Raw genomic sequence first — 12756 nt, 5'->3', positions numbered from 1 at the left:
GCAGGAACGGGATTCAAACTCACAACCTCAGTGTTGACTAGCTAGTGATTACAGTATTATCTATTTAGACCACTATTTTTTTTTTTAAAGACAACTAAATTTAAATAAAAACTAGATGTGTCAAAGTGACACGAATGGCCCCATCTCAAAAAGTTTTAAAATCTGCAATTTCAAAAACACATGTGGACACAAACATGATGGTAGTCTCACATATCAAAAATCAGCTCAAAATCTGGAGGCGTATAGAAAAATGTTCATATAACTGTGATTTTCAATAATTTTCAAAGTTGTAAACTTTTAATTTTAACAAAAATTAACGAAGCGGAACAAAACTTAAACTTGATCTGTAACTCATCATGGTTAGCTCAGATACCAAAAATCAGCACAATATCTGAAAGCATTTGGAAAAAAAGTCTGTATAACTGTGATTTTCAACAATTTATCAAAGTCCAAAGCCCATAACTCACACACCAAAAATCATGCCAATATCTGAAGGCTTTTAGAAAATAAAACTGTGTATAATGGTTTGATGCAGAATGACATAAATACTAAGATCACAAATGTTTGTTATTCTCAAACTTAGGCAAATGGGAATAACTTGATTTTGACATATTTTTACTAAAAATGGGATAATATATTGTATTTGTTTTTTATAAAAGTAATGATGATTATTTTGTACTTACAACTAAAATGTTGTCAACTTAACATACATAAATGTAATATTTGTTAGACTGAATTGTTGTAGATCATATATTAAAAAAAAAGATTGAAAAATACCTTGTAAAATCTTGACATTAACACAATTATCAATAAAAAAGAAACGTATAATGTATATGTTTTCATAAAGAATTCTTTTGTCTTCCCTAAAATGCAAAAACTTGTAAATTCCATTCAAATAATTGCTAAATCATGCTAAATCAATCTATTTATTTTTTTTCCTGATTTTCTTTTCACAATGAGACATTGTGTAAGAGCAGTAATTAAACAAATCAACTTAAAAAGATTTTATTCTTAACAGTTCCTTTGTTTGACAACATTTCCCTCTTTTCTAAATTGGTGTGCATGACGAAAAGAGGCTGCAGAAAAGAATCTTTCTTTTCATCTCTTCTCAACTTTTATTGGAACTTTTAATATGGAAACTAGTGAAGATTTCTTTTTTCTCTAATTTATGTAAATTTTATTACAAGAATTATTGCTTCTAGCTTGGAAACATTTGCACTGAGTTGGACAGACAATAAAACAAACTTCTATTGTCAAGAAACCATCGAGCCACAAGAGAATTGAACAGAAGACGCAAAAACTATAATGACGTTTAACTTTTCTAATTGAATTACATGAATTTGAATGCATACCATGGATTTTCAAAATGTCTTCTACAATATTGTTGAGAGATCTTGACACATTTCCTGTGAAATAAGGGTTTATTTATGAACCAAGAAACAAGCTATGGGGGAAATTAAGTGAAGCTACACAAAGCTTTTAGCACATGAGGGCTAAGTCTTTCTCTTTTTTTGCAGAATTCTTTTTAACTTATACAACATGATGCATACTGTTCTGACTCTGACAATGAATATGATTCTTTCTTTTATATTAAATATATAAATAAGAAAGTATTTTACAGTAGATACTGAGATTTACAAAGAAGATAAGAAGGTAAAATTTTGAATAGAAAAAAAAGACTATCAAATATTTCATTGTAACTAAGTATGGCTCTGCTATACCGTTTGCAGGCCATAGAAAAGCTTACATGTAAAATAACACAATATTGTAGAGTATACATTTATAACATATTTTTTATGAGGAAAAATAAAATTGCCTCTACCATGAATAGCAAGTATGAACTGAAGAGGAATACATACTTTTCATCCTCTTGTAATATTGACACCAAGTGTGTTATCACTCCTTATGTGTGAACCAAAAAGAAATACTTATTTGCATCATTCAGTAATATTGACACCTAGTCAGGCTAGTGTGTTATCATCTCTCCTAAGTGTGAACCAAAGTAAAATACTTACTTTACATCCTCCAGTTATATTGACACCAAGTGTGTTATCATCTCTCTTTAAGTGAAACTTTATTCTTTGCTGTTTGTCATTCTATAAAACAAAATAAAAAGTAATGCCATTAAATAAAGATCCCTGGAATACAAGCTTCATGACCTACCCATATGGACTTACAACAGGTTGGGCACAACCCACCAAGTGGGGAACTGTTCCCCAAATGAGTAACAGAGTTATGTTATAACAGAGTGTACACTTACATAAGCAATGTGACAGGTGTTGCATGTGGAGCACAATCTGCTTACCCTTCCAGAGCACCAGAGATCACCCCCTTGTTTTAGGTAGTTTTCTCTGTTGTGTATAGTGTACTGTTGTTGGTCTTTTGGTCTTTTACTGTACTTTAATACCAGGTTTAATCCACCATTTTGTAATTAAAATGCCTGTCCCACGTCCGGCATGTGACAATTGTTATTCATTCGTTTGATGTGTTTGACACAGGCACTTGTCTCAGAAAAAAATTTCTATATACCTTAATATAACACAAGGTACTTAACTTGCATTTTCGAAAAATGTCAGGCGGTGACGAAATTCCGTTGTATGTCGCTTTCTAGGCTATCAACCCCACTAAAACTTGTTATATCGTAAATCTAAATTGATTTATCTTTACAATGGTGTATAACATGCCTACATTTGATGTTGGAATCATCTGTAGCAATCCTACCCAAGTATGTCAATCATAATAATTTTGCCAACCGCTGATGATTTGGCAATAAACGCATCACGTCTACTTATATATCTCTGTTTCCGATTGGTCAATTTTATGAGAAAGTTGAAATGATTCTCAGAGTTATCTGATCTTGTTTCATTTTTTTATGTAAAGTCAAGAGAGAGTCTGAATGACATTGGCGTCATGGGAAAATTTGAATCTAAAAAAGGAAACTCGTAACTTATTAGACATACCACAAATAAGACTTGTTAGGGTTTTTTTCACGGTATCTTATACAATTTTACTAACTGGGTGACAAGTTCTATTCAGACATAAAATAACAGATTTTTCTGATACAGTTTTTATAATTAATTATTTACTGCGAGACGTTTATTGCCAATTTTTCAGCTTCATGTTTGAAAAATTATTACGATCGACATTCTTGTGTAGGATTGCTACGGATGATGCCAACAACAAATGTAGGCGTGTTATACACCATTGTAAAGATAAATCAATTTTAATTTACGATATTACAAGTTCTAGTGGGGTTGAAAGCCTAGAAAGCGGCATATAACGGAATTTCGTCACCACCTGACATTTTTCGAAAATGCAAGTTAAGTACCTTGTGTTATATAAAGCATGGAAGTATTATATTGACAGGAACTACAACGATTAATTAGCATTTATTTATAACCCGGGTAGCCCTGTAGAAAAGATATGGAAACTGTCTAATTAGTACGCTGTCGTTAATTTCTTTTGTGACTATCTGCGATGCCGCGGTCATAAATTGAACAGAGATATTCTTATCAATCACGTGGTTTTTATCGAGACAGCTTTACAATATTACCTGTCGTAAAACATCTTTACTTATTTCAATCGCGTCGGTAGACCTTAATTCGTGAACAACTTATTTAAACAAATCGACTGATGCATAAAAAATGAAAATCGGCCCAGAATTAATTATTCTACAACGATTTAAAATAGTGAGTGACATTATTTTATTAGTTTGTGGGTGAAGTTTAAATCGCGAATAAGGTGTGTTCCGGTTACTGCCGGTTAACAATAAATATATTTGATAAATATTAAAACTGTGAAGTTTAGAGTAATATATATGGTTAAGTTACTGGATAATCCTGGAAAGTAGAAATTTCCAGTTTACAGTACGAAAATTAATCGAGCAAGTACCAATCAATAAAATACAGCAGAGGAAAACAGAGATATAACTATGTTATATAGCTATTTATATAATACATTTCTGTCCCCTAAAATATGTTATCACTATCCGACCAAATGATACTGGTAAATATTATTGAACAGTCCCACAAGAATTTGTATAATGTCACTATACAAATCCTTGAGTCGCAGTACTAAAAAAAAATTCAACACATCGGGGTTCAGCTGAACATTTGTATATACCAACCAATGATCTTACCCTGGATTTAGAGCGAAACTTAATAATTCCTACATTTATCTAAAATCTCTTTGATCTTTTGATTTTATCAGAACGATCATTTACAATCGTCTTTACTAAATATGCAGGAAATGTGTGCCACTCAGTGGAGTAAACAGTAGTTATTATATAATCACAACTTGCGATATATATTACATATAGTCCAATTTCTACCGAAAAACAAATCAATAAAAATTGGGCATTTATTCAATAAATTTTGTACAAATTTCCATCGTCAATGTGATTTTCTATAGAATTAATGATGACTCGTATTAATCCAGCAATCACTCAATCGGCACACATATGCAGATGTAAGGTAACGGATTCTGCCGAGGTTTGCCGATTGCTGTTTCCTAAGAATTTATCACAACTTTCGATTTCTTCGTTTATTTCCGTAATCCCGAAGGCAACCGAGAATGACAATATTGTAGGGCACCACACGCTAGTATGTAAATAATGTGCCATGTTTCAAGCTAATTAAGGTTCATCATAACAAATGGACAAATATGGCTGTATTTTCAACTAAAAAACTACTCTGTGTACAGACTTACCTGTGCTGTTTGGAAAGTTTTTATGCCTAGCATCCACTAGATATATAAAAGTTATATGCATTTTGGGTTTAAGCAAGATAAAATCTTTCTTGGTTTTTGATGGGCATTTTTTTCCCTTTCTGCAGAAGGTGTAAAAATAAACAAACACCTGAATTACTTTGATACTGTCCACTCACTGACTCAGATAAACTCTTTAACTCACCTATAGTTGTGATGATACCTGTTGTCCATGTTAATTAAGGACAATCAAAACAATACAAACCGGTTTTTTACCTGAGGGAGCATCTCATAGTTGTACCACAACTTAGTTAATTTTCACACCTTTTGCATGAAGGAAAAAAAATGCCCATCAAAGTCCAAAAGAGATTTTATCTTTCTGAAACACAAAATGCATTTAACTTTATTATATCTAGTGGATGCCAGGCATTAAAACTTTTCCAACTCCACAGGTAAGTCTGTACTCAGTGTAATTTTTGGCATGTAAATACAGCCATATTTGTCCGTTTGTTATGATGAACCTTAACATGTCATTAAATTGCGCGTGGCATCGCAGATGAAACGTTTGAAGTCTGGTCGTAGTAGTTCCTGTCAATATAATACTTCCATGTATAAAGGTATATAGGATTTTTTTCTTTTCTGAGACAAGTGCCTGTGTGTTTGAGCAGCTTTTGATTTTGGCATTTGATTACGAACTTTTCGTTTTGATTTGATTTTTGGTGTTTTGATGCCACTTTAAAGCACCGCAATTTAGGCTATTGCGTGGCGGCCAGTTTTTATTGATGGTGGAAGCCGGAGTGCCCGGAGAAAACCACCTTTCCGTTTTGAATTTTCCTCAGAATTCAGTGAGTTTTGTGAATAAATTTACTTTAGACTATTGTTGTTATACGTGATGCTACAAAATTTTGTCATGAAATTGGCAAGCTTTTCTTTCCATCCAGAACATAGAAAGCATCATGTTTTTGTTTATCTGTATCAGTATCATCCCTGTTTCGTTTTCGTCGTACGAGACTTTGCTTTGCACGAGGTGCACTCGATCTGACACTTCAGCCTAAGACATTTCGGCACCTTCTTGAAATCATATTTCGTTCGCCACCCGTTCGGGAAATTTCGGAAATAAGACACTTAGATCTACATCATATGTACTTCGTTCTATATGGGTTTTTTTCTATACAGTTGGCCTGCTCCATTAGTTTTGGTTTTAGTTTAAATATATTTTATTTCCCGAATTTAAGCAAATAGAATTTGACACATTTATAGCCCTAGTTTTAGTTTGAAAATATGTCCATGACAAGTGGATAACTTAAGCAAAATAAACAAAACTTGATTATGTAAGAAAAACTAAAACTTAAGTTTTCGGCTAATCTAACCATTTATCAGGAATGTTAAAATGTCTAAACATATGAAAAACATGCTGTATAAATAAGTAGAAACGTTAAACGCTGGTTTAACTGAAACTTCTATAAATATTCACATTATGATTGTTTGCCACCCTTGATTTGATATCAAAACTATTATATTTTATAGTAGCTATAGTCCCACTTTTCCATGTGCAAAATCACACAAGAACCTTGAAAAGGCACTGTTCATCGGCCAACAGGGACCACCAATATAAAACTGCACATAAAATGCACGGGAGGTATAGAATGGTATAAAAAAAATGTGAGTATTTAAAGACCACCGTCTAAAAGATTTAGTGACACTAAAGTCTGGCTTATGTGGTTTTGTATTATTTATGTGATCTGACGACACCAATCTTCCCCTCATGAGATTCTTCCTTTAGCAAAATCAAAGCTACAAGACAATTGTTTAAATCTTCTTTCAAGTGATAAAAATTGTCTATTTCTACAATTCGTAACTTCTAAACTTCGGCCTTACATATACGCTTTATTCAGTGAGCAATCATGCACTTATACCAACTGACGAAGGTTTTGCATGTAGGACAATCATGATTATTGCGTTTTTTTGTAAATTCTAATATGACGTTCTTCTTTCGCTTTATGAATAAACCCATACTCTAAATCCAATATTTTTTTCGGCACACGCGTATATTGACTACTGCAAAATAATGAATTTTATCAAATTGGCAAGCATTTAATATATTTTATTAACTCAAAACACTTCAAAACTCTTAAATAATGCACATGTTGTTACTAATTCATTTATTATGACTGTAATCAGAGATATATATATGTGTATATATGTCTCTGCTGTAATGTGTTCCGAAATTGACATATTTGACCTAGATACGACAACCGAATGCTGGCTGTTCAAAAACTCATCCTCTGAAAAATCACAGTGCAAGCTGTTTGCTTCTTTACAAACAAAAAAGGAAGATTCATGGAAGAGCCTACACAATCACTTTACCCTAATAACACATCGGACATAGAAATTACCTTAATTGTTCTAATCAGAATCGAAATAATTGATGCAAACTGTACTGTATTGTAGTTTTAACATGGGTGGGCATTATATTCATGTTATTTTAGCCCTCACTATCGCTTGGGCAAAAATAATCACGAAAATAATGCCTACCCATGTTAAAACTACAATACAATAAAGTATAGCTTGCATCAACAGTGGCGGATCCAGCCATTTTAAGAAGTAGGGTTCCCAACCCAGAGTAAAAGGGGGGGGGTTCCAACTATATGCTCCCATTCAAATGCATTGATCGGCCAAAAAAAAGGGGGGTCCAACCCCCGGAACCCCCCTCCCCCGGATCCGCCACTGATCAATTATTTCTTAAGTATACTCAAACGATTATACCTTCTCATCGATAACATGTAAATGTTAAGTCCCATGCCAGTCTGTTTCATAAACATTTCTATATCTTATTTTCTGGACTTCAAACACTAAAAATAGCATATATATATTTAGAATCACATTGACACAAAAAAAATCTTTTCACTAGTTTTAGTGTTTATTTTAATGTGTGATTAGCGAGAAAATGTTTCCTTTTGAAACTTATTCATCTCTAAATAACAACTCAATACCAACATAATATATTTGTCAGATATTCAAATTTAAAGCCATTGAATAGCGTAAAACGTGGCCAATAAACATTCACTTTTGATAAAAAGGTCATTTACAGTAATTGTGATGTCTTTTGTAAATAAATGTTAAGACCTCCCGGGTTGAAAGATCTTGGAGGAGCGTTGCAAATATATGCACAAATTATGCATGATCTAATAGGGAGTGACTGCAGGGACCGATAATAAAGGTATTTTTCATCAGAAAAAATACACCGTAAACACACTTGTTTGTTTTTTTTTATATATATATATTAGGGAGCAGTTTAATCCTGAACATTCAACTTATTATAGATTGTATTCGACTGAAGATATAGTATTCAACTTCATATGAACGCAATGATAAGCTAATCATAAAAAAAAATGAATGATAACTAACAATGGAATAAGAAGATAAACAATGTAGTTGCAGAATATTTCATGGGAAATTTAAAAAACGAAACAAAGAAACAAAAACCTCATTAACATTCTGCTTTACATGTCTTACATGTCTCAGGTAACAGCTGACTTGGCCACGAAGTCATCAAATAATTTGAAGAACATGTATATATATTTTGTCTTCTCTAAAAACCAAACATAACCGATTAGATCTCCCAGTGGGGAGAAGTTGCATTCCATCCATCTTTATGTGTTAATATGGTGTAAGACAGCTAGACAAAGATCTTTGTCCTCTTTTTTTTTCATGCAGCATGCCAGTCAGACCGCTAAAGGGTCGGTGTTGCAACTCTTTTGTATACAAACCCAAAGTAGTAAAAATATAGATTGCGTGATTTGTTACTATCAAGATGACAAAGATACCACTGATAAAAAAAATCTATTGAGCAGATCGTTGCATCCCACACAGGGTAAATTTCAAATTGATGAGTTTTGGCACGCTGTTGGGTTAACTTTACTTCTTAATGTATTTTGAAACAATAATAGTCTTCCTATGGGTGCGCCATGCAGTCCCGGGGAATCTTTGTTTCAAAGGTTGATAAGATCGTCTATTAGCATTTAAAAATGATTGAGTATTTATCAAATTAAAAAAAATGTACATTTCGAATATTTTAACGGTAGATCCAGATGAAATGGACACGTCAAAACCAAGTGTTTAAGTGTTTCAAATGTATCCTTTTGTCAATATGATTCACAAGCCAAAGGAAAAAATGGACCCACATTTTAGTTACATTGTGAAAAGTAGACCTTTTGTTCGTCATCGATACAGAGCTAACCACAACACTGTCATCGCGTGTTGTTATATAGTTTAAGAAATATATTATATACATATTTTGCATTATTTTCAAATCACCGAGACTGGACAGGCCTAATTCACATGACGTAGATAAAGCTGGCTCATTTCTTTTAATCATTTTATCAATGTAAATCATGAAGTTTTTACAAACATGTTTCCGAATGCCATATACTAGAACTTCATGTTACATTGTAATATTATATTCCTGTAATTTTTCATTAATAAATCATAGAAATAAGAGAATGTGGTATTAGTGCCATTGAGGCAACTCTCCATTCAAATAACAATTTATAAAACGGTAAACCATTATAGGTCAAGGTACAGCCTTCAACACGGAGCCTTGGCTCACACCGAACAGCAAGCTATAAAGGGCCCCAAAAATAGTAATGTAAAATCATTCAAACGGGAAAACCAACACATGACTGTTTAAACTATAAATCATGAAGTATTTGCTGCTAAACGATTAGCAAACAATTTCAAACGCACCAATGCAATTTCACAACATGCTTAATTTGTTTATTTGAAAGAACCATAACTTTGGGTAAATTATGTGGTATATAAAAAAGAGGTTTCTTATGAATTTTAAATCCCAAAGACGTTTTTGATTCTTATTTTAGACTTATTTTGGACAACAAAAAAAAACATATTTATTATGACCTCTTATGTCCAGCACAATTTCATCAGCGAAAACTGAAGAAGACGTTAGGAAGAATTTGATAGACTAGTTGAATATTCAAATTGCCTATAACCATAGTCTGGGATTACGACGTCCAATGGGCCTGGGTTTTTTTCACTATTAGGGCCTAATATCTAAAACAAACACAAAACGCGCTATTGTATAAAAAATAGCACGTATTTTTTTTTACTACATGTGTTACAAGAATAAGTTGTTTTAAATTAGAATATGTATTATTACCTTTGGAATCAATTAATTTTTACATAAATACTTCAAAGAGAAATGTCAGAGGTGACGTAGTCACAGCTGTATGATTGAATATAAATTCAAATCAAGTTTCGATTTACATCCACGTAAGCCATGCAATAGCCTTTTTATCAAACGAACAATTAACGCATTGGCATGTTCGTTTGTTTGTTGCTTTTTTTTCTTCTAAAGCTATATGTAGGTCACAGAATTTTTTTTATCGTGGCAAGAGGGATCAACCGTCTATAGTCCTATACATAATTGTGTGTGATATGCGGCACCTGCCGTATGTATCAAGATAGAGATACTCTAGTAAAAACCAAATTACCCAAACACCACCACTACAAAAAAGGGCAATTGATTAAAAAGAAGAAGCTACAAATGGAACGACAACATGTCAACGCTTCAACTAAACTCATCATAGATAGCAGGATTGGAATTTTGTATTTGCGCCAGACTCGCGTTTCAACTACAAAAACTCATCAGTGACGTTCAAATCCAAAATAGTTAAAAAGGACAAATAGAGCACGAAGTTGAAGAGCATTGAGAATTCCTAAAAGTGCCAAATAAAGTAATTGCCGTAAACACATGCATAGGTTTACGCATGTTTTTTTCCCAAATGCCTAGAAAAAAATAATTCTTAGTATTTTGACATAACTAGCAGCAACCCACCAGTAAACTTACCACGAAATTGTTATCGGCTGACATCCTCTGGCACAGGATCATTTTCTTCCTAAAGTTTATTGCCTGTAATTTCAGTTCTCCGTGTAAACTTGCAATCTGGTTTATAAAGCAGTTTTCTTTTTTGTTAAACTGGATGGTCATGTTATTCAGTCCTATTTCCATATTGTTTAGCTGATTTTCGTATATTGCAATCTGTGATGTCAGAGCTGTTACGCAGTTATGGGTCTCCTGTAGCTCTTGGAGCAAGGGCAGCCCGCAACCTTCAGAGCATATAAAAGCATCACGAAACGGACACTTAGTAGATTTGTGCGTTTCAAGTTCTCTGCTGCGAAGAACAGCATCACAACCCAAGTTCGGACATTTGACAGGTCTGAATTCGCAGTGCTTACCATGTAATTCTGAATCCAGAAGTCGAACTATTTTAGTACATCCTTGAGTCCTGAATTCACAACGTACAGTTGAGTTTAAAATGAAATCTCTCAAATAAAGTTCATTTTCCAATTCACAAGTTTGAATAGTCTGATAGCATAAAGGGCAGTTTTTATGCTGTACAACCCAGGGTAAAATGCAACCCGAACAAAACAAATGTCCACACGGAGTTTTAATAGGATTGTCTAACACGAGGTTGCACAGCAAACACCTCTTATCCTTCTCAACCCCTGGTACAAATTTTCCTGTCTCAAATCCCATAGTTTATGTTTTTCTGTAATCCATAATTTACATTTAAACCATTTAAGGTTTACCACATGTTGTAATGTTGACTTTAATGTTTACTAACTAACGGTAACTTTAACGTACCTGACCCCACTCGAAGTATGATCAATCAGTCGTTGGGACGTTCCGCTCGAGTAGCGACTTTTACGAGTAAACACGACTTTTTAAGACGCATAACATTCAGGTTTTTTTTTTTTACACTGCTTTCTTGGATTTGTATGCTGATGTTCTTTTTATATCAACAACGCAATCAAATAAAACGTTGCGGCAAATCATATCCTAACTTAATTTTATACAGTCCTCTGAGAAATCGATTAAGGTTGTAGCCTTCATTCAATAAGAATTTGATCTTAAAATCAAAGCATAACATAAGGATCAACCAGTGTTGACATATTGAGTAATGCCTCAAACTATTTTACTTTTAATTTTAATTTTGCAAGCATAAATAAACGTGCTAACTTGAATTTTAGTCAAATTCTATACTTTCCAGTAACACAATAGAAAAGTAAAATGTTCTACTTGATACAAAAAAGGTAATAGCGCTTCATGCTTCATATTTTGTACAACATGCTTTCAGATCACTAAATAAAGTCTTCAACTATGCCTATTTCTAACAGGTAAAGGAGGGGTTGTGTGGGACCTTATCATTATTCTTCTTTCTTTCTCAAATACAAAACTGGGAGGCAACTGTTCATTAGTCGTTACTGAACAAAACATCTATAGGTGATAAATAGCAGAATTAGGGCTTGTGTACAATTCAGAGATTATCTCTCTCTTGACGCCGATTTCTAGTAAATTGCATCCTTTATAGAACCTATTTGGTCAGTTATTAGATTATATATAGTCAGTATATACTTTTAAACTTGCTGAAGTCGGCATAATATCAGATAGGCCCCGACGGTCAGCGCTATCTTGGACTCATATGACAACAGATTGTCCCAAGCTGTGCACAGACACGATCACTACAATGTTAAAACCTTCTGTCACATGGTTGTTCATAGAGGCAGACACCAACTCACTGCAAGCATTTCTTTAGCTTGTCTTTGATTGACCCTTTGATTTCAGCTTGCTTTGTTTAGTAACTGACATGCACTATATACTGCAAGAAAAAGTACAAGCACCATGTAGGACAGGGAAAAAATCGCAATATGGAACAAGCATAAATGTTTGCCTACTATTGCTGAAGAATAGTTTCTGAAATTATCTCATTGACAACAGCAGTGATTGGTACTGCTTTTTTTTACTACCGAACAAAAAAAACTAATAGTGTGAGAGTCCAGATTTTCAAGATTTCTTAACCTCGGACACAAAGGAACAAATAATTATAACATAAGATAATATATAGCGAGACGGGTATGACAAATTAAAAAAAGAACAACAATTTGTATGGTATACCGTAGCAGACATTTGATTTACAAAAAATGCTAATTAGTAAATGTTATCACACTTTCAGTACTCACACTTTGATTTAA

General features: G+C 33.3%; 1 protein-coding gene across 3 annotated transcripts in view; it reads right to left on the bottom strand.

The window, feature by feature from the left end:
• The window catches only part of LOC143079024 (E3 ubiquitin-protein ligase PDZRN3-like), a 135231-nt gene extending 123931 nt beyond the window's left edge, over nt 1-11300 (bottom strand). The window contains exons 1-2 of one of the 3 annotated variants that reach the window (XM_076254140.1): nt 10571-11300; nt 2016-2096 (exon numbers count right to left, since the gene is read on the bottom strand). In XM_076254140.1, the coding sequence (XP_076110255.1) occupies nt 2016-2096; nt 10571-11260 (771 nt within the window). In that variant the 5' untranslated portion in view covers nt 11261-11300. Of the gene's footprint in view, nt 1-2015; nt 2097-5572; nt 5741-10570 lie in introns of those variants that run through there. The other 2 variants (XM_076254131.1, XM_076254158.1) reach the window with 2 other exon arrangements.
• Nucleotides 11301-12756: the final 1456 nt, after the last annotated feature.

The sequence above is a fragment of the Mytilus galloprovincialis genome, chromosome 1 (genome assembly GCF_965363235.1).
Source record: "Mytilus galloprovincialis chromosome 1, xbMytGall1.hap1.1, whole genome shotgun sequence".
In the NCBI taxonomy this organism is placed as follows: domain Eukaryota; kingdom Metazoa; phylum Mollusca; class Bivalvia; order Mytilida; family Mytilidae; genus Mytilus; species Mytilus galloprovincialis.
Note: the sequence above shows the minus strand (reverse complement) of the source record. Positions and strands in the feature narration are given on the sequence as shown.